Genomic DNA, 22,872 nt, shown 5'->3' with positions numbered 1-22,872 from the left:
GGGGCAATCAGGCAGGCAGGCAGGTGAGCCGTTAGGAGCCAGTGGTCCTGGATTGCGAAAGGGATGTCCCCCTAGGGGTCCCAGATTGGAGAGGGTGCAGGCCGGGCTGAGGGACACTCCCCCCACTAGTTTCTGTATATTTACCCATTTAAGTGTGCAGTCCGAGTGTGTGTGTGTGTGTGTGTGTGTGTGTGTGTGTATATAACATAAGTACAGACTATCTTTGTAGATGCTTTATAACTCTATCTATGCCTTTGTGTCTATTTCTGTGGTAGGATAAATTATTCTGAAGATTCAATTTGCTGTATCATCATATTACTATCTTTTCATATGTTGCTTTTTATATTTGTTCTGTGAGTTATCTGCTTTTGTAGCCTCGTCAATTTTTTTTCTTTTTTTTATTGTAGAAAATACGTTTAACAGATTTCTAAATGCATGGTACACGTTGTTAACTATAAGCGCAATGTTGTGCAGCAGCTCTGTAGAACTTTCTGATCTTGCATGACTGAAACTTCTACCCATTGAACAGTAACTCCTCATAGCTCCCTCTCCCCAGCCTCTGGCAATTACCTTCTGCTTCAGTGAGTTTGGCTACTGTAGATACCTCATATAAATGGAATCGTGGCTTAGTTCACTTTATTTACACTTATTTAAGTTTTTGTTTAAATATTTACATTTTTAATATAATGTCCTCCAGGTTCATGAATGTTATCACACATTGTAGAATTTCCTTTTTTTAATGACTAAATACTCCATTTTATGTATATACTAAGGGCCCAGTGCATGAATTCGTGCACCTTGAAAGGAACTGTGGGCCTCGAGGCTGTGGTAGGCACAGGGGCGCCCATCCTTCACGCCCCTGCCTGGTCCCTCCCGCTGCGGCCCCTGGTCCCCTGTCTGCCGGCAGCCCTGCTCCTGCTGCCGTCCTCCTTACCATTTTATTTGTCTGTTCAGATTTTCTATTTCTTCGTGACTCGGTCTTGGCAAGTTGTCAGGTTCTAAGAATTTATCCTTTTCTTCAAAGTCAGTGATTTTCAACCGATATGCTGCAAGAATTTTTAAAACATGCAATACTACCTGACTAGTCAGGGGCACTGACCTCTTTTTCCTTAGATTGTAAATTTAAAAATGACAACAGCCAACACAACAATAGCCGTTTGGTGTGAATAAATCAAAATTATACCTTTTTTGGGGGGTCAGATCAGCAATATATATATATATTTAAAAAGTTTTAAAATATATATATATATATATATTTCAGCTACAGAATTTTAGTAGTTTATGTGAGCCATGAGATGAAAAGGGGTGAAATTGCTATTCTAGGTTATCCAGATTGTTAGCATCTAATTGTTCATAGTAATCTCTTATGTTCCTTTTATTTCTGTGGCAATCATTATAATGTCTCCTCTTTCATTTCTGATTTGAGACCTTTCTTTTTTTCCTTAGTTTAGCTAAAGGTGTGTCAATTTTGTTGATTTAAAAAAAATAAAATAAAATAACTCCAACTATTAGTTTTGTTAATGTTTTTCTATTCTGTTTTATTTCTGCTCTAATCTTTATTTCCTTCCTTCTGCTAAGCGTTGGGCTTAGTTTTTTGTTTCTTTTTTACCCCCTCTCCCCCCTGGTTTATTTGAGATCTTTGTTTGTAATGTAGGTGTTTATCATTTCCCTTTTAATAACTGCTTTTGATGCATTCTGTGAGTTTTGGTATGTTGTATTTTTTGGCCTTTCCTCATTTTTCTATGCTGTTTTTCTTATTCACATTGATCTGATTTTTTTATTGCTCTTGTGCATTGTCTCTTGTCATTGTTTCTATTTTTTTACAGTTGTTGGTCTTTCAGCTTGATTTGTAGTTCTTTCATCAGGTAAGAATTTAAAATTTTGATGTAGTTAAAAACTGATCTTTCCCTTTATGGTTTCTGTCATACTTCCCTCTCTAGGATTTTTTAAAAATTCGTATTATTTTGTAGTTATATTTTTATATGTAGATCTTTACTCCATCTTGAATTAATGGGTAGGATGAGAAGTAGGGACTGAACTTTTTGTTGTTGTTGTTAATTCTCAATCAAGGATATTTTCCCATTGATTTTTAGAGAGAGTAGAAGGGAGGGGGAGAGATAGAAACATCAGTGATGAGAGAGTATCATTGATCGGCTGCCTCCTGCAGTCCCCCTACTGGGGATCAAGCCTGCAACCTGGGCATGTGCCCTTCACCAGAATCGAACCTGGGACCCTTCAGTCCGCAGGCTGATGCTCTATCCACTGAGCAAAACCGGCTAGGGTGAGTGAACGTTTTTAAAAAAGCAGTGTTATTTTCTAGCAAATGGATAGCAGCTTTGTGTTTTGCCTGTTCCCTTAATGTCTGAAATTTAGGCTAGTTCTGATTTTTTTTTACTGTTATAAGTAAAATTGTACTGTATTTCTAGTTATTTCCTTAGGGTAGATTCATAGACCAGAATTATGAGATCAGAAGACTAAGAAAGTGAGACAGTTACCAACAGAGTCTTAAAGCTGCAGTGCCTACTTTTGATTCTCAGCTGCACTGTTTTGGTTGCTTTGCAACCTTCTGCAAGTCACTCAGCTTCCTTGTGCCTTGGTTTTGTCATCTGAAAAATAGTGGTAATAATAGTACCTGCCTCAGAGCATTGTGCTGAAATTTAAATGTTTAATACACATAAAACCTGGAATAGGGCCTGGCACATAATAAGTACTCGATCATTATTAATTGTTGCTGCTGCTGCTGTTTTTATTGTGATGTTCTGGGAAGGTTATGCCATTTTTATATTTCCAGTATAGAAATATAGATGACTCCATTGTTCCAACCCTTGTAATCATTGAGTATTATCATTTTTTAAAGCTTTGCTAATTTTTTCATCTGAATAATGGACACTTTTTTAAATATGTATTTTTAAAATTAATTTTAGAGGAGGGGGGGAGAGAGAGAGAAACATTGACCGATTGATTGCCTCCAGTACACGTCCCAACCAGGGATCGAACTCACAACCTGGGTAGGTGCCCTGATGGGGAATCGGTGCTCCAACCAACTGAGCCACACCAGCCAGGGATGGACTTCGTTTTTTTTTTAATGCACACTCCTCTTATCTTCTTAAACCTTAAAATTAAACTGCTATCTTTAGGAAATAGTTTATATTTAGTTCTAGTTCCCTTTTATGGATTTGTATTTTAGAACATGAAACCCACCTCCTTTTAATTATGTGATCTCCCCCAAATTCATCATTTAGCCTGCCTGCGGTGATTCTCCTAAGTTTACTCCTGTGGTTTGTTCTTTAAGTCCTGACATTTATTTGAGCCCCAGTGCCAGGTGCACAAGCCTCACAGAGGAGTAAGTCACCCTTCTTATAAGAGAGAAACTCATATCTCGGGAGAGGTGGCAGGAAACACCAGGGCAGCTGGCATCAGAGTTGGAATGTGTATACTATTGTACCAACCCTCGAATGGGGTGTGGGCTTGGGAAAAGCCCTAGAAGGAGCTCTTAGAATTTCAAATGAGGCTGACTGAAACACAGCGTGCAGCTGTTGTTCTGTCCAAAGAAACCTGCTCTGTGCAATCCTGAACTTAAACATAAAAGAGGGATTTTTTTTTTTTTTACTTTATATAATAATTCATCACAGCATTTAAAAAAATATGTGTTCTACCCTAGCTGGTGTGTTCAGTGGTTAGAGTGCTGGCCCACAGACCAAAGGGTCACAGGTTGCATTCTGGTCAAGGTTCAATCCCCAGTCCCGATTTGGCACGTGCGGAAGGCAACCAATTGATGTGTCTCTCACATCGATATTTCTCTCTCTCCCCCCACCCCTTCTTCCACTCTCTCAAAAAAAAATCAATGGAAAAAATATCCTGGGGTAAGGATTAACAAACAAGAAACAAACAAACAAATAAATAAATATGTTCTTCCTATACATTTAAAATATGTAGTTTGAATAAAGGAGGTCTTTAAAAAATTTTTTTTTACTTATTGATTTTAGAGAGAGGAAGGAAAAGGGTGAGAGAGAAACATTGATCTATTATTCCACTTATTTATGCATTCATTGGTTGATTCTTGTATGGACCCTGACTGGGAATTGAACTGCAACCTTGGCGCATCCGGATGATACTCCAATCAGATGAACTACCCAGTCAGAGCTGAAAAAAAGAAGTCTTATGAAACTTCTTTGAAGTATTGACTTTGGGCAGGTTTCCTGACCTCTTCAGGTCTCATTTTCCCACTTGGCTCTCCCACCTGGCTCTCCAGTTCTGACTTACTGAGCCCTGTGGTGTGACTGTGTGTCAGCAACCATTGTGAAGTTTTAAGTGTTAGGTAGCTCATGGGGTTAAATGAGCAATGCTGCCAACTCATATTCTGCAAAAATAGGGAACTGGGCTTCCCCCTGTGGCTCTCACTCTCAGACTTAGGCTTGACTGGGCCAGTTCATTCACTCTGGCAGAGAGGTGGCTTCATCACCAACATTGCATTTTAGTTTTTTTCCTCCGTCTGTAGGACTACCCCATTTCTGGGCAGTCTTCTTGCTTATTGCATGGAGTGAGTGTATGCCTAGGTGGGAAGGTAGAACTGCACCCTCTCTCCCCTCCCCCACCCATTCTCCTTTCTACAGCTTAATCAGAAAAGTGTCCCTTAGCTCTTTTTCCAAGCCACCGAGTTTGAATTGATCTTTGTTGCTAGTAAGAGGTAGGAGGTGCTTTCTGGTTCCTGCTAAGGTTACCTGACTGCGGAAGGTATGCATCTGATAATTATAACTCTGGTGCCTCCATGGCCTGAGCCATTTAGCTAAGAGCAGTAATCCTGATCTTATCAGGAGGGTTTTATAGTCCAGTGGTGTTGCTTATAACAGTATCTGCTTTACTTCCTGGGACTCCCTTCTCCTTTTAGGATTCTCCTATAATCTTGCCTGTTATCCTCTTGTGCATGTCTCATTACCTCTTGGAATCAGTTAAAACTGGGAGGAAGGGAAAATATATTTTTCTTTTCTTCCTATCAAGATCTAGGAATCGGACTTTAACATTACATCTTCAACCCGGCCAGCAGTGGAACAGTTACAACTGTGGTACAGGTAATACCTGCAAAGCCATGGGTCTACCCCAAGCATGTCAAACTTGCGGCCCACAGGCCACATGTGGCCCACAGCGAATATTTTTGTGCCCCAGCCAATATAACGGTATGTAAGAAACGTTTTAATAAAAATTTCATAACTTTATTTTTACAATATCCTGTGGTACATAATTATTAATAACAAACTACAAGGTTCGCTAATGACTGATTACTATAATCATGTTGCATTCATTTCCCTTACACGCCTTACGCACAGGCGCACCATTTCTCTCCACTGCGAATATTTTAGCAGCCGATTGCTACATCATTAGTCTTGTACTGACTTGTTCGGTGTGCGCAACAGGAAATATTTCGCTTTCGGAGAACAAGAAAAATAGGTTTATTTGCGTTATGCTTATTAATTTGTGCAGTTATTCAGTGTCTGGTAAGTAATGTTCAAGAAAAAATATTAATTTTTATTAAAATGTTCTATTATTGCCCTAACCGGTTTGGCTCAGTGGATAGAGCGTCGGCCTGGGGACTTAAGGTTCCCAGGTTCGATTCCGGTCAAGGGCATGTACCTTGGTTGCAGGCACATCCCCAGTGGGGAGTGTGCAGGAGGCAGCTGAATCGATGTTTCTCTCTCATCGATGTTTCTAACTCTCTATCCCTCTCCCTTCCTCTCTGTAAAAAAATCAATAAAATATATTTTTTTAAATAAAAAATAAAATGTTCTATTATTTTATGTTAATGATTACTCATTTATTTCAGCCCTTTGTATTCAGCATGTCTGTATTGAAATAAACCTATGTTTCTATGAAAATTGAAGGTGTTTTTGTGGCTCACATAAACTTAAACCTTATTTTTTTTTAGCCCGTGTTAGCCTTTGAGTTTGACATGCTTGGTCTAGCAGCCAAAGGGAAGATAGTTTGTGCATTTCTTATTTAAAAAACACAATCATAGCAACAACAACATAATAATTAGTGCAAATGTTTTAGTTACATTTTTTATGCCAAAGTAATTGGTGTCCATGGGCTTGGGATCTGCCCCTTAGAAGTTTAGTGATTTTGCTAAAGACTACTTTGAGGCAGGTCCTAGGAATTTGCCCAGATCCTTGACTTTGGGGTTCAGAATCTATTAGATTATAGAGAATAGACAGGCAGGAAAAACATTACTGTTCTGTGTCTTCAGAGAACACTCAAGAATCTCTATAAAAGTTGTCAGTGTATGACAGTGTTCAAAGGACAGGACAATTTCTTCAATATTTCAGAATACGGGAGCCCAAGTGGTGCATTGGTCGATTAGCCTCTGTACTTTATACCTGAGGAAAGGAGTAAGGAATGGGAACTAAAATTGCTTTGGATGTCTGAACTGTGCTTTAATAAAACATTCTAGGTGGCTAAGAAGTAATCCTAAAATAGCCTGGATACTTAATTGCTTTTAAAGTCAGGCACTCCTGTCTCTGGGGAGGTACAGTTCTAAGGAATGCAGTGCTGGCTCCTAAGATCTTAGAGGCGTGGTCTGGTTGGCCTTTTTTTCCAAATCCCAGTAAAAAAGAAAGGCCTGTGGCAGCCTTCTTGGGTCAGGAGACACTGGTTAAATTTTAAAGGTTGGCAGTAAGTCTTTGGCTCCTGCTGCTGCCAGCTGACATAACCTGGCTTCCTCCAGAGCTGTGGGATTGGTCTCATCGCCCCCCACCCACACACACACACATACACACAAATATCCAGAGACAGTGATCTGTTTTCATTAGTGCCAAAGGCTTTCTTCTTGCTTGATCCCCTGCTCCGTGTCTCTCCATTTCCATCAGAACATACCTTTCTCATGAAAAGATCCAGATTCATCCTTCTCTCTCTTTCACACCCTCAGTCCAGATCCGCTTGATTCTCTGACTTGGCTGCATCTTAAGACAGTAATTTCTCCCTGGTTCTGCTAACACCCTCCATTGCTCACCCAGATTCTGTGTGGGCTGCTGACCAGTGTTGGCCAGACCCTGTGCCAGCTTTCCCTCTCAGATCTTCAATACTGTTTGCATAAGTAATATGTTGACATTGTAAATCATTACTGAGGGGCACTAAAAATATTTTTAAATGAAGAGTCATACTGCTCTGTTATTTGAAAGACTAAGCCCAGCTGCATGGCTCAGTGGTTGAGCATTGACCTATGAACCAGGTGGTAGGTCGAGGTTCGATTCCTGGTCAGGGCACATGCCTGAGTTACGGGCTCCATCCCCAGTGTGGGGAGTGCAGGAAGCAGCTGATCAATGATTCTCTCTCATCACTGATGTTTCTGTCTCTCTCTCCCCCTCCCTTCCTCACTGAAATCAATAAAAATATATTTTTTAAAAAAGAGAGAAAGACTAAATATTGTGGAGATGTCATCAGTTTGCTAAAATTATTCTATAATTTCAGTGCAATCCAAATTTTCTTTGTTGGGGATGAGAGCATGTGATGTGTCTTGACAAAAGATTCAAAAGTAAATCTAGAAAAAATAAACAATTTTTTAAATAGTCTCTTTCCATTAAATTGTAAGCTCCATGAGGTGTCAGAAGCTCTTGTCTGTGTTCTTTTTCCCTCAGAACCTTTCACAGTATCTAGTATATCCTAAGGGATCAAATGTTTGTACATGAATGAATATAATGAAAAAGAAAAGTGAAAGTTCCCCATAATCTCAATCCAATTAGGTGTCTACATACATTTGTATGTGTATATTATATTTTTTCCAACAAAAATCATCTGAAATGCTAATTTAATCATTTGTTTTGTTGCTCACAGTTCAGAATTTAAATTTCCTTCTGGTATTCAAGGCATCTCACAACCTGTTTTCACCTTAACTATTCAGACTTGTATCCTCCCTGCCAAAACATACCTTGTTTATCCTTCACTCCATGAAGATTGAAGTTCATTTAAACTGAAAACTTCCCCTGGACCCTTTCTTCCAGGCCAGCTTTATTTCCACCTCTGATCCTTCCCCACCCCCACCTCCATCCCCACCCCCTTCCTGTGCACTTTGTGTTTTGGTACTTGTTGCCTTGCTCTATTAAATGCTGTGTCTGCTCAGCTTGCATTTCCATCTATAAGGGGCAGCTTGCACAGTGCTCTCAATCTGGGATGGGTTCTCAGGAAAACAGTGTTGAATGAATTTGTCAAAGGATCTTCCCTTCTCAGGACAGAAATGACCTCTGGAGGCCCTCTTGTCCAGCCCTATCTCATGTTGGATTTCACACCATGATATCCCAGACAGATGGTCATCTAGGGACAGGAAGCTGTCCCCCTCCATTACTGGGCAGTTCTGATTGATAGAAAAGTCCTTCTTTGACCTGGAATCTTCTTCCTGGTTACTCTGCCCAGTGATTGTAGTTCTGCCCTCTGGGGCTTTAGAGGAAACAAAACAAAACAACGAAAAACTACCTGATTCCTCTTCCACATGGCAGCCTTTTATATTTTCAAAGAAAGTGATCCATTTCCCCTCTGTATTTTCCATCTTCCAGCGTTGAGGTGTTGAGGTATTTTAACTTTGAGTAGCAGTCAGCTTAAACTCTAATTATTTTTGAAGGCCTTTTATGTGCCATATTCTTCCAGTCCCCTTAGAGGTGAAATCACTGGTCTCTCTCTCTACCTTCTAATCCTCCAGGGGGAAGATGAGGGCCCATCCTACTCAGGATGTTGTGATTTGGAGGTTAGCAGTTCTTACTCCAGTACCCCAGGGAAGTCTCCTAGACAGGTGTTGTATTAGAACTGACTTTTAAGCCCATGAGATGAATTGCGGAATAAAAGGCCTCCCATTGATAGGAGCCGCCCAGGGCCATGACTGGGCATTGTAGGCATTCTATGGACAGAGGATTTGGTTCTTCTTTTCCTCCCTTTCCTGATATCCCAACCCAGAACACTTTCTACTGTTCTTTTAAGCCACCAGGCAGCATGGTGTAATAAAGAGAGCCAGATAGGCCTGGGTTTAAATGCTCTGAGGCCTGGGGCAAGTTACTTGAGCTCTTTGAGCTGCTGTTTTTCTATCTCTAAAACCACCACCTCTACATTATAGAATTAAGTAAGAAAATATTTTGTAAGCTTTTGTCCCAGTATTTGCTATGTAGAAGATGCATAAACACTAGTTTCCTGCTCCCTTTTCTCCTTCCCCAACCTTTCACCACCATTTTTGAGGGATTTAAAGGTAAAATGCTCTGTGGCTTCCTGGGGAAGATGAGCTGAATGTGTGTATAGTAGCCAGAGCTTGACTTCGTCAGGTATTTGGAAACAAATTGTCATTTTCTTGTGAGCTCCTAGTGAGATCAAAGCTGTTAAGAGATTTCTCAAATAGGAGAAGCTGAGATGGTTGTAAATGAAGTAAGTGTCATTCTGCCTGCTGTTACCTCGGGCACATATTCTAGGCTATTGAACACTGCCTACTGCCCATCGGCTGACAGAGGCTGGTCCTCTGGCCATTAGACTTGCACGCAGACTTTCAACTGGAAGGCTTTTCTCAGGGACACCCTCTTTGATCCCTAAACTGTTGAGCTGGCTCTTTTGGGCTTTTTTTCTCCATACTCACCTCTATTGCCCCCTGCTTTTCTCCATCCTAGGTTCTCAGTCAGCCATACTCAACATTCAAGAAAAAAATCATTTCTGGGCTGATAACTTTCCAGCAGTCACACTCATACCCTGTTGATAGGCCAAGAAACCTGCTGCCCACAAACATGCTGCCCACAAGCAGTTGGTCAGTTAAGAACCAAGAAAATAATTGCTGAAGCCTGTAATTCTCCCAATGAAAGGAGGAGGGAGAGCAGAACTGTGGCATCTGAGCCCTCATGGGGGAGCCCATCCTGGTCTTTCAGCAGCTGTGTCAATGCTTTCTATATGCTGGGGCCTGAGACAGGACAACTTACAGACTGGGGACATAGACAGGGGCACAGGAAACCAGAACCCAAATGACACAGCCCAGAGGAGAACGGTGTTAATTCTGCCTGGTGTGCAGAGGTGGAGGCTTCATGGAGCATTTCAGCTGGACTGTAAAGAGTGAGCAGGGTTCAGGAATTACTCTCACCTCAGCCAGAAAATCATGTGAAGCAGGGTGGAAGTTTAACTACTCCAATACAAAGAGAGTAAACATTTCCCCATCAGCCCCAACTGAATTTTTTTTGTTAGTTCTTACCCAAGAATATCTTTCCCATTGATTTTTAGAGGGGGGAGGGGTAGAGAGAGAGAAAGAGAGACATTGATTGGTTGCCTCCCCCACATGTCCTGACAGGGGCCCAGAATCTAACCTGATACCCTTTGATGTGTGGGCCAATGTTCTAACCAGTGAACAACACTGGCCATGGGCCAAACTGAATATTTTAAATTAAGTAATGGACTCTCCTGGCTTTGGAACTGGGCAACAGGGAACACCTCTCTCCTGGCCAACTGTTTTCCCTGCATTTTTTTAAAAAGTAAATCTTTATTGTTCAGATTATTACAGATGTTCCTCCTTTTTCCTCCCATAGCTCCCCTCCACCTAGTTCCCACCCCACCTTCTGCCCTTACCCCTACCACTGTCCTCATCCATAGGTGTATGATTTTTGTCCAGTCTCTTCCTGCACCCCCCACACCCCTTCCCCCCTGAGAATTGTCAGTCCACTCCCTTTCTGTGTCCCTGATTCTATTATATTCACCAGTTTATTCTGTTCATCAAATTAATTATCTTCTTAAAGAATACCTTTCAGCATTTCATATAATACTGGTTTGGTGGTGATGAACTCCTTTAGCTTTTTCTTATCTGTGAAGCTCTTTATCTGACCTTCAATTCTGAATGATAGCTTTGCTGGATAAAGTAATCTTGGTTGTAGGTTCTTGCTATTCATCACTTTGAATATTTCTTGCCACTCTCTTCTGGCCTGCATGGTTTCTGTTGAGAAATCAGCTGACAGTCGTATGGGTATTCCCTTGTAGGTAATTGAGTCTCTTTCTCTTGCTGCTTTTAAGATTCTCTCTTTGTCTTTTGCTCTTGGCATTTTAATTATGATATGTCTTGGTGTGGTCCTCTTTGGATTCCTTTTGTTTGGGGTTCTCTGCGCTTCCTGGACTTATAAGTCTATTTCTTTCACCAGGTAGGGGAAGTTTTCTGTCATTATTTCTTCAAATAGGTTTTCAATATCTTGCTCTCTCTCTTCTTCTGGCACCTCCATAATGCGGATGTTGGTATGCTTGAAGTTGTCCCAGAGGCTCCTTGCACTATCTTCATATTTTTGGATTCTTTTTTCCTTTTGCTTTCCCAGTGGGGTGTTTTTGCTTCTTCGTATTTCAAATCTTTGACTTGATTCTTGGGATCCTCTAGTCTACTGTTGAATTTCTGTATATTATTCTTTATTTCATTTAGTGTATGCTTAATTTCTGACTCGTCCTTTTCCATTTTTTTGGCATTCTCACTAAGATCCTTGAAGGTCTCACTAAATTCCTCAGAGGTTTCTAGAAGATTCTTGAGTAACCTTATAACTGTGGTTTTGAACTCTATATCCAGTAGTTTGCTTTCCTCCATTTGTCATTTGTGACCTGTTTCTTTGTCTCCGCATTTTGGCTGCTTCCCTGTGTTGATAGAGTGGCCTTGTGTGCTAGGTGTCCTATAAGGCCCAGTGGCTCAGCCTCCTCAGTCACCTGAGGTGGACACTCTTGGTGCACCCCTTTGTGGGCTTTGTGCACAGTCTTGTTGTAGTTGAGCTTTGATTGCTGTTGGTATCACTGGGAGGAATTGACCTCCGGGCCAATTGGTTGTGAGGACCAGCTGTGTCTACAGCGGAAGAACTTCTGTGCTGGAGACACCCTTATGGGGCAGTACTTGCTTCAGTGGGGCTTTGTTGCTCACTGAGTCTGCCCCTTGAGTGTGTCGCTTATGGATGTGAAGAGTTGTAATCTGGTATGGTCTCACACTGACCACTGGTACACTGGCTCTTGGATCTCCAAGGAGGTGCAAAGTCAGTCACTGCCTGAGGCCACCCAGCAGGAGCTACAGAGAGATCTGCAGATTCCTCCTCTTTGTTTGAGGTTTGGAAGTGCCCAGATGAGGCTCAGCTGTGAAGCAAGGCAGGCTGCTGCTGCCGAGCCTTGGGCCTTCTTTTGGAAACTTTGGAGCTCCCTGACCCAACTGCAGTTTGTTAGGTTTTAGGCTGAGAAAGGACAGGCCATTCATATGCAAAAGCCACTTTTCACAGCTTGGGTGGGGTTGTAAATTGGTTGGGGCGGGGTCTCAGGGAATCACCAGGGCGGAGCAAACAGCAATGGCTGCCAGTCAGCCCTGCACCTGGGACATCCCGTGTCTCCGAATCCCACACCCCCATGCAGGAACAATGATTGCTGTGAGCACCTCTGAGAGAAAGTCACCCTCGTGTTCCAGCCGGATGCCAGACAGTCCAGTTTCTCCCCAAATGAGTCTGGGTCTCTAGAGCAGTGATGGCGAACCTATGACACGCGTGTCAGAGGTGACACGCGAACTCATTTTTTTGGTTGATTTTTCTTTGTTAAATGGCATTTAAATATATAAAATAAATATCAAAAATATAAATCTTTGTTTTACTATGGTTGCAAATATCAAAAAATTTCTATATGTGACACGGCACCAGAGTTAAGTTAGGGTTTTTCAAAATGCTGACACGCCTAATTCAAAAGGTTCGCCATCACTGCTCTAGAGTCTCGCCCGGAACTGGAGTTCAGAGCAATCGGGAGCTTGTATCTCCCTCCCGATTGAAAAAAACAGCAGTGCACCCAGTTGCCAGCCCGTTTTGCACGTGCCTCCATACTTCCGCACCTCTGCACCTCCTACCAGTCTCAGTGTGCTTTTTTTTCTTTTTCTTTTTTGTGCTTTTTTTCTTTCCTTCTAGTTGTAGAACTTCCACTCAGCCAGCTTTCCCATGGTTCTGGATTATATTTATTTTGTCTTTTAGTTGTAGTTTTGATGTGGTTGTGAGAGGCAGCAAGTACAGGTGTTTACCTATGCCGCCATCTTGTTTCCCCTCCCTGCATTTCTTTAAATAGTAACTGACTGTCTTATCTGTATTATGGGTCAAACAGTGGATTGCTCAAAGAGTTTAGTGTACCATTTCTCTGCTGTTTGGGCAGGTCTCCTTGTCCTCTTTGGTCATAGAGGTAGGGGCGTTTCAGACTAAAATCCCATCATTAAGCAGGTTTTTAAACTAAGTGGTTCACACTTAGTAGGCAGAGCTGAAGCAAGTGACCCCCAACTCCCATCCTACAAGGCATTCTCTTCTGTTCCTAGAATGGAGAGCTGTCACACTTAGGTGTTTATTATCATACTAGGCATACAGTGGTTGGACTGGCCTGCCTGCTTTTACACTCCTCTCCTGCTTTGGAAAACCCTATCTGAGATTCTACGTTGTGGATTCCATCCTCTCCACCTAACTGAGTGTTAAATAGTTTTTGAGTGAGTATTCACAGTGGTGGGAGTTACTGTAATTAGCAAAAAACAACAACACACAAAACACCTGTGTTTTCATCTCTCCTGATAAAGAATCCTGTGAAGAACCAGCTTCAGATCTCCAGCTAGAGAGAGAGTTGGGAATTCAGCCGCCACAGTAAACAGCTGACATAACAGAAGCGGCAGTGATCCCTGGCTAAGTAAATGTCTTTCAGCCTATAGGAGCTCCCAGGATAATTGACTTTCCAGCAGGAATTTCTGGCTCAAGCGAAATCACTGGGCATTAGGGAAGCTGCTGTATCCTTTGAAAGGAGGACTGGTTTTGCTGACCTGACAGACATCATTCATCTTGATTATTCATTATCCTAGTTGCCACCAGATTTCTGTTGACTGTAATTACAACATGGGGGTAAGTTTTGGGTTTTGAAATTTTTTTATTTATAGTGTTCCACCAACTTGGTTATCTGACTCCCTGAGTTGAAGGTGATACTTAATACTTCCACCGAATCTGCTGGGGACATGAGGAGTGCATAGTCAGATAGCATTTACTGAGCACTTCCAGCAGGAAACAATTCAGTGTAGCCTATTCATTTCAGCTGACAGAGTGTCACTTCTTGATTATGCTTACCTTGTCAGAAAGTAGGTCTACACCTCAGATCCCACTTGGAGTAAGAGAAGAAAAGGATGGCCCCCAAATATAACCGATAAGATCTCCTGCTTTCAGGCAAGCTTTATTAAAGGGAGAGGAGAGAGAGAATGGAATTTGACCAGGCTTCAGTTTTATTGGCATAGCTTCACAGCAAGATCCTTATGCATTCCAAAGACTGTCCTCCAAGAAACCTCTGCTCTGCGTTCCCAGATGCCCCTCCCCAACCTCTTAAACACCCCAGCCAGCTGGGTGGCATTTGCCTACATGTGCACTTTGTGTGAGTGCGTGCACCTGTGATCCTGGGGAAGCAATGAGAGAATGTGATGGACTCCTTGTGTCTAATCCCATCCACTGGGTCAGGGGTGAACAGCAGGCTTCTAATACGACTTTTTAAATTTTTTTTAAATTCAGTCTTTTAATCTTTGTTTTCCTTTTAAATCCTCACCTGAGGATATTTTCATTGAATTTTTTAGAGAGAGTAGACGGGAGAGGGAAAGAGAGAGAAATATTGATGTGAGAGAAACACATCGATTGGTTGCCTCCTGCATGTGCCCCGACCAGAGCCTGGGCCAGGGAGGAGCCTGCAACCAAGGTACATGCCCTTGACTGGAATCGAACCTGGGACCTTTCAGTCCACAGGCCAACACCCTATCCCCTGAGCAAAACCAGCTAGGGCTAATATGACATTTTATATATCCCCCTAGCCAAGGGTGGTTTTTACTCTCCTGTATGGTATATGTGTTTTTTTGTGTATTTTTAAAAGATGCTTAATTGGCTCAAATAGCCTTTTAACAATGATTATGGTTCATCAAGCATTCACTGGGGCCTAATAAGTGCCAGGCAATGTGCTATGTGCTTGCGATACAAAGATGAATAAGACACCTTTGCTCTCAAGGAGCTTATAATACAGGCTGGAAAAAGTTTAGCTAAATTGTAATGTGAATTTCTGAGCTCAAAATGTACAGAGATTATTTCCAGAGTACTTAGCACAGCTGGGGGTGAAGAGGAGGCTGCCCATGGAAAACAATGCCTGATTTGAGGAATAAGTGTTATCCAACTGAATAAGGCTAAGAAGCAAATTTCAAGAACATAAACAAAGGCATATTTATATTTGCCATTTCCTTCCTTCCGTTGAGTGGTATTTAACCTAATCAATTGAATTATGATTAGGTTTTCGCTATTTCTCTAATGAAAATGAACAATTGCCCAAGCTGGTTTGGTTCAGTAGATAGAGCATTGGCCTGTGGACTGAAAGATCCTGGGTTTGATTCCGGTCAAGGGCACAAGCCTGGGTTGTGGGCTTGAGCCCTGGTAGGGGGCATTAAGGAGGCAGCCAATCAATGATTCTCTCTCATCATTGATGTTTCTCTCTCTCTCTCCCTCTCCCTTCCTCTCTGGAAATCAATAAAAATGTATTTTAAAAAAATGAACATCAACCAAGTGGCATAGGGTCTCTGTACCTTGGGAATAATTTCAGGCTCTGGGGATCCTCACATCACTAGGGAATTCTCATTGCTAGACTTAGGGCTTCTAGTAGTGAGTCTTGGCTGAGATATCACAACTTTGGTATCTGTGGCCTGCTGCCTTTGACCCCTTAACCCCCACTTAGAGTGTTGTATGGAAAGCCAGGCTAGCTATCTTTATAACATTACATAAAATGTACAAACACAGTGGCTGCCATGACGTGGACTGGGCCATTTAAAAATAAACGGCACCATGGACCTGGTGCTGACAAACCAACACTTGGCTTCCTCCAAGTGGGACACAAGTCCCACTACCACCCTGGAGCGACAGCGCACCAAATTGCAGCCAACACTGCCACGACCCCATGGCGCAAAATGCGGTCCACAGCCCAGCTCAGCCAGGAAACAGTGACTGTGGGCACCAGGTAATGACATCACATAGCAACGCCCAGCTTCCTCTCCCTAGCAACTAGCCTCCTTGCAGTTTCTTCAGCCCAGGAACCCGACTTGCTTTATAGTCAGGTGCAAACATTTTACAATTTAACCAAATGTTTGTGATGCATTTTCCTGTTCCTCATCTCATTTGATCCTCACAGAAGTCCTGGAGTAGGTAGATAGGAGACTCAGTGGAATCCTATTTTCTTTTCATTAGTCAGAAAACAGAGATTTAGAAAGTTTAGAAACTTGACCTGACTGAAAAGAAGAAAGAAATGGAGGATCTTGAAAATGACTTCAGGTTTTCTCACTGCGTAGAATATAGTCAAACACTGCTACAGTTAAATATTTTACCCTTTGTTCTCCCTGTGTGATCTACAATAATAATCTGCTTCATGTTGATATTTACTGCTGTGTTGCTGACAATTACCTGAAAGAGAAGTTGGGGTGCTTCACTGGACTGGAAAAAATTTAGACACACACACACACACACACACACATACATATATATATATATGGCTAATTTGACTCATGCAAGCATGATACATGTAAATACATATAAAGCTCTCGCTGGTGCCAATTGCATGCGTGTGTTTCAATCTGTCATTGTCAATTGTGATTTTGGTTGACACTTCTATTTTAGAGAAAGGGCGAATAGCGATATTAAAATATTTCTTCTAATTCATTTACTTTCAATGTGCACGAAACCATGCACTGGGACACTAGTATACCATAAAGAACCTGCAGAAAAGTGGTACATCTCAGAGTGGTGACTTCTTTCGGAAGAACAGCTGAGTGAGCAGGTTCTCAGGAAATTGGGTCTTTGTGTCCTCTTCCAAAATTCTTACGTATAAGTAATGCCCACCCTCCTTCAACAAATGGAGATGATTCTTCCACCTGATTTCCTCTCATTTTGGAACCATAATTGGAAATAAAAACAACAACAAGCTCTCCCTATAAGGGTGGCAGAGATACGGACCTGAGCAGTGTAAGCCAGGATAGCACAATTGCTAATGCTCTTCATCTTCCTCCTAAAGCAGCCGTGGGCAAACTACGGCCCTCGGGCTGGATCCGGCCCGTTTGAAATGAATAAAACTAAAAAAAAAAAGACCGTACCCTTTTATGTAATGATGTTTACTTTGAATTTATATTAGTTCACACAAATACTCCATCCATGCTTTTGTTCCGGCCCTCCGGTCCAGTTTAAGAACCCATTGTGGCCCTCGAGTCAAAAAGTTTGCCCACCCCTGTCCTAAAGGATTGCCTTGTTTTCTAATACTCTCTTCTTACTCCCTTCTGAATTCTGTGCTTTGTTCCCCTTTAGAATGGTGGTTTGGCTTGGAGTGATGATGCAGATGGAGGCCGAGGAAGAGAGATCTCTCGAGATTTTGCCAAGGTCTGTAATGTTTCCTTTGTGATAACAAAAGGGCAGTTCTGCAGTGGGTCGTTGTATGTGATCCCCAAAGAATAGGACAGGAGTGGCCTATGAGTCATATTTGTAGTCATTCAGATGGTTGTGTATCTCTGGTGTAAGGCTTCCTGCATAAGACGGATTTTTTTCATTGTGTTTTTTTTGGGGGGGGTGGGGGAACTCGGATTGCAGCTGTATGAACTGGACGGTGATCCGGAAAGGAAAGAATTCCTGGATGACCTCTTCATCTTTATGCAGAAGAGGGGTGAGTGTGCATTATTTCAATTCTGTTAATATTTATTGAGTGCCTACCGTGTGCAATTCACACTTTGGTTTAACTCCTCCCCATAGAGTGCCAGAGTCAGTTCAGGAAGACAAGGCATTTACTGCTGATTGGTTACAAACTTAGCTGAACAACTGACAACCAGATTGGAGAGGGCCTTGCAGAAAATGAAGGGACTGATCATTCAGACTTGATCCTGTCTTATTTTTGTCACTCTTCTGATTAACTGGTCTCTGGAGTTATTTTAAATTTAAATATACTTTTTTCTTATCCTTATAGCTTCCTTGGACATCACATGTAAACTAGTATGTGAGGCTTCCTGATGATACATCTAGCCTTAGAGAGACTGAAAAAGGCCAGTGAGAGAATAGAGGCCCCTCAGGATTTGTTGGGAGGGTCTGAAATGACCCGTGAAAGGATAAGCTAACTCTTTTTCTAACCCATTGGCTCATTGATTTTTGCATCCACTGGCTTGGTGGGGGCATTCCTGCAGTTTAACTGTAGGTACATAGGTGTCTGCTTGATTACACCTTTCACTTCTCTCCTCTCCTTTCACTCTCCCTCACCTACCCCCAATCATCTCACTATGGACCATGGCTTGACTGAGTCTTGAACCCCGTGACTCAACCTCCTGTCTTTATAGCCTTTCATAGCAATGGGCCCACCATCTGGGTCAGCCCTCAGGAAGCATGGCCAGAACCCCAGCCTCTCTAGGAGAAGGTCCTCAGCAACCTGTGTAGCTCTCAGGACAAAGCCATGGGAGAAGGCTACTCCCACTAGCCTCTTCCCCATGATTATGCAACCCTTGATTTTTGTGTCAGCTCCTTCATTGAGATCTGGCAATGAAATGCTCCTCTTATCCAAGGGTGAGCTATAATGGCAGCCCCAGCTGCTAAATATTCTAAGTGAACTCTCCCTACTTCCATCTCCAATCACCCTCATCCCCCTGTCTTTTCTTCTCCTTCCCCTTGCTTTACCTTCCAAATCCGAATTGCCTTCTTAGTAGCATGCCTGTTACTTACTTTGACATTTCTTTGTTCACAAAAGACAATCACAAGTTTGAGGTTTGGTGTGTGTCCCCCATCTCCATGCATATCAAAATACAGTGGGGCCTTGACTTACGAGTGTCCCGACTAACAAGTTTTTTGAGATACCAGCTGTCTCTGGCAGATTTTTTGCAGAGTTGATAGAGTAATTTGAGTTAACGAGCTCCTTAACGAGCTCGGTCTCGGAACAAATGAAACTTGTAAGTCAAGGCCCCACTGTAGTCAAAGCAGCCCTCAGAGTTTACTCTTCCAACTGTTGTCTGGAGCTGCCTGTGTCAGTGAAAACCAAGAATATAATCCTAAAAGATAACCTGACTAGCAGCAATGAAACACCCTGGTTGCCCTGAGAGGGAGAAATCCACTTAATACTTTGATCTCCCCTTTCAATTGCTTTTTAATTATTTACAAGCCCCATAAGCCCAGCAGGTGCAAACCCAGGAGCTGATCTCATCTCAGGGGCTGCTATAGCAATATAGATTTTTAAAAATATATTTTTATTGACTTCAGAGAGGAAGGGAGAGGGAGAGAGAGATAGAAACATCAATGATGAGTGAGAATCATTGATTGGCTGCTCCCATACCCCCACCAGGGATCGAGCCAGCAACCCGGGCACATGCCCAACCACAAATCAAACCGTGACTTTCAGGTTCATAGATCAACGCTCAACCACTGGGCCACACCAGCTGAGCATAATATAGTTTTAATTGACGCTGTAGTTACCACTGCTTTATTTTCCACTTTGTTTTTCTCCCTTCCCAGAAGGTTTTTTTTAAAATTGATTTTAGAAAACGGAAGGGGGAGGAGAGAGAAACATCAGTGTGAGAGAGAAACATCAGTGGGTTACCTCCATACACACCCTTACTGGGGATGGAGCCCACAATCCAGGTATGTGCTCTGACTGGGAATTGAACCCTCCACCGCCTGTTGCACGGACAATGCTCCAACCAACTGAGCCACACAGGCCAGGGTGAAGGATTTTTGAAAGATAGTGGAAGTTATATCAGTCTAGCCAAGAATGAAAATTCTTAATTGCTTCTTTAGTACTGTATGTCCCCACTAGACTAGGATGTGTATGGAGGTAACCCACCGATGTTTCTCTCTCACATCCATGTGAGGACAGCCAGTTTGTCATTTCTTTGTGCCCCCACTGCTAGCTCAGGGATAGACAGGGAGGTGCTCAGGCCATAATTGGAGGTCATCAATAGAGAGCAGTGAGTGCCAAGTCTCCTGCTACTCTGCAGCACTGGGGGCTGCCAGACTGCCATCTGGTGTATTTCTGGATGAATCCAAAGTAGGTGTCAATTTATGGTTATTCAGGCCCTCAGTAAACCTTTTTCCTGTCTTCAGCACTTATGTTAGGTATTTCACTGTTTTCTGGTATCACCAATAGAAGGGAACTGGTTAAGTCGGTTTTGCTATTTGTTAATTACTCTAATACAAGATTTCTCAGCCTTAGCATATAACTTGCGGTACTGGATAATCTTTCGTTGTGGGGGTACCCTCCCCCAGTTGTCGTAACCAAAAATGTCTCCAGATATTGTAAATTTCCCTGTGGGACAAAATTGCCACCCCCCAACCCCTTGCCTGATGAGACCAGATGGAAAAGAGGGAAAAGATCTGAAATTTCCTCTGCAGAGAAACTGTTATGGAAACCTTCTTACTTCCACTTCGGGCAGCAAGGACTGTATCAAGCCATATTGCATTCGCCCCTTCTGTGGCTGAATGCCAAAGGCAAGAGTGCTGGGCCCCCAATCCTGGTCTGGAGTGCAAGGCAGGCCTCAGAGAGGAACTGAGCTCCAGTGTATCAGGGTCATGGGAGTGGAGGCAGTAATACAGGGGTGTTCATGGCCCAGGCACAGCTGGAAGAATCCTTGTCTGTGTCCTGGATGTCATTTGTTACCAAACTGTGAAGAGCCATGTTTGGCCAAGAAGTTAGCACTCCTGTCTATGTACATAGTGGAGTTACTGAAGTTAAAACACGGGGGCGGGGGTGGGGGGATGGACCAAAGCTGTGCTTTTAGTTCACTTGCTGTGGTGAGCAGTGTATAGTTGGGATGGAGAGGGGAGACTGAGGCAGGGGGACAGTGTGGAGGTTGTTCCCTTAAATTCAGTGATCTCCTTGGCAAACTCGTGTCTGATCATCTGAATTAGAGTGGGCGGTTCAAGAGGGCTGGGAGCAGATTGAACTTTTAATGTGAAGCTTCCTGTCATTTGCTCTTCATACAATGGTAAAAACAAGGGCTCCTAGACATTTGTGATTTACTTGTCACTCCCAAATTGGAGTGTGTGAGGCAGTCAGGAGCCAGATCTTGTTAGCTGGGTCCCAGGAAAAGCCTTATAGACCTTGGCAGCAGATCATCCTCCAGAGCTAATGTGAAGGATAAGTGGTAGATTTCACAGGAGCCACTGAAAACTGCCTGAGTTTGAAAGGCCTGGTGATGCCCACCTAGGCTGTGAGTGAGGCTGGGCAGCTTTGACACAGCAGGCTGCACCTCAGAGGAAGTGGACAGGGCCCCCTGGGAGTCAGCACACAGCAGACTTCCCCAAACAACTGCAGGTGATGAACCTGCTGTTCAGTAGGAGATTGCCAGCTATAACTGCTGCTTTGTGCTGGCTCTTTTGCTTGTTAATGCATTTGGGTAAATTGACTATAACAGATGGGCCTGTCAGGCATCTTGGTTTTTAGGCCAGACTTGGGTGACTTGTGCCCTGGTGACCCTCCCCGACCAACAGAGCAAACTGTCCTAGGAGGAGCCTGAGAAGAGGCCCAGGCTGGGCCCAGGCGGGCTCACTATCTCCTGCCTGCCTCTGGAAAGGGCTCTACACTAAGTATAAAGTCAGGGCTATCATCCCACCCTGCCCCATGATCTTGAGCAAATCCTTCCCTTTCTGGGGCCATGGTTTGTTGATCTATAAAATGAGAGGGTCCAGTTAGAGTTAATCTGGAAGTTTCTTCCAAGTTCTGTGTTCTTTATTATGTGTCTATGGTTGTGTCTGTTGAGCTACCAACAGAGAAGATTCATGCTTGAAGACAAAAAAAAAAGCCTTTAAAAGCAATTTCTATTAAAGTAGTTATGTAAAAACTAGACCAAGGATCCCCAAGACCAAATGCTTCTCCCCTTTTCTTGCTGACTGTGTTTCCTCTTTTGCTGACTGAAGCCAAATTGAATTAAACAATTTGCCTTGCTTCTGTTCCCCCAAATGTTTCTCTAGAATGATTCTTTAGATTTCAGAACTCTAGTTGTTCCTTTTTGCTCACCTTTTGCCATGTGCACATGCATGTGTACACACGTTTCTCTGCCAAAAATAAAGTCAAACAGTTGTAGATAAAATTCTGTAGTTAATTGAACTCACTGTGTGTGGTTTCTGAGATGGCATTCCCTGGTAGATTTTCTAGGAGGAAATGTGGGTGGGGAGTGCTAATTTGGAAGTCTGATAAGCAAACATTTATAAACAATTCCACTCTTCCTTCATCAGTGAGGAAGAAAGGTTTGTTCTCTTATTCCCTACGCAGTGAAACAGAAAGAAGTGTGGTCTCATCTGAAGAGGAGGAGGACAGTGGTTTTGCTGTTGTTTTTATTATTATCATCCCATGCACTTTATAGAACCTTCTCAACCCATTATCTGACTTGCTACTCCCCACAGCTCCAGCTCTGGGGTAGAGAGACCAAAGGTTATCACTTAGCCAATGAAGAATTCCCCCCCCCCCCCTTAAGTAACTTACCTGAGGCCACAGAGCAGATTTAGCACTTGGTTTCCTAACTACCAGGCCTGTGCTCTTTCTTCTCAGCACTGCCTTTGTGAAACTGGGCCCTAGCACCAGCAGCTCCATCACTTCCTGTTGGGGCAGTGGATAAGCCTTGTTTCTCCAGCCTTCCTACAGAGAATGCTGGTCTGTCTCCACAGGCCACTATCCGGTAGGATCTAATAACATCTAGCTGATTAACATAGGGTGGAACTCTTTGTGCAAGGCCTGTCTCTCAGGGAAGGGCAGATTCCCAGTGGCACAGAGGCTGCCATCTGTCAAGGCAAGATGGGTTAGCACAGGAGACAGAACCCCCAACAATCTGCAAGGTCTTGCACACACGCAGAGCACCCACAAGCAGGATCCTCTCCAGACCCTGCCCCAGCTGGGTAC

At 42.9% G+C, this 22,872-nt stretch overlaps 1 protein-coding gene across 2 annotated transcripts in view; it reads left to right on the top strand.

Annotated features, from left to right (window-relative positions):
• Positions 1-22,872, top strand: part of ARID3B (AT rich interactive domain 3B (BRIGHT-like)) — a 64,179-nt gene that overhangs the window by 28,509 nt on the left and 12,798 nt on the right. For both annotated transcript variants that reach the window (XM_005882777.2, XM_014530469.1), the window contains exons 2-3: positions 17,319-17,390; positions 17,598-17,670. In XM_005882777.2, the coding sequence (XP_005882839.1) occupies positions 17,319-17,390; positions 17,598-17,670 (145 nt within the window). The remainder of the gene's footprint in view (positions 1-17,318; positions 17,391-17,597; positions 17,671-22,872) is intronic.

The sequence above is a fragment of the Myotis brandtii genome, unplaced genomic scaffold (genome assembly GCF_000412655.1).
Source record: "Myotis brandtii unplaced genomic scaffold, ASM41265v1 scaffold74, whole genome shotgun sequence".
NCBI lineage: Eukaryota > Metazoa > Chordata > Mammalia > Chiroptera > Vespertilionidae > Myotis > Myotis brandtii.
Note: the sequence above shows the minus strand (reverse complement) of the source record. Positions and strands in the feature narration are given on the sequence as shown.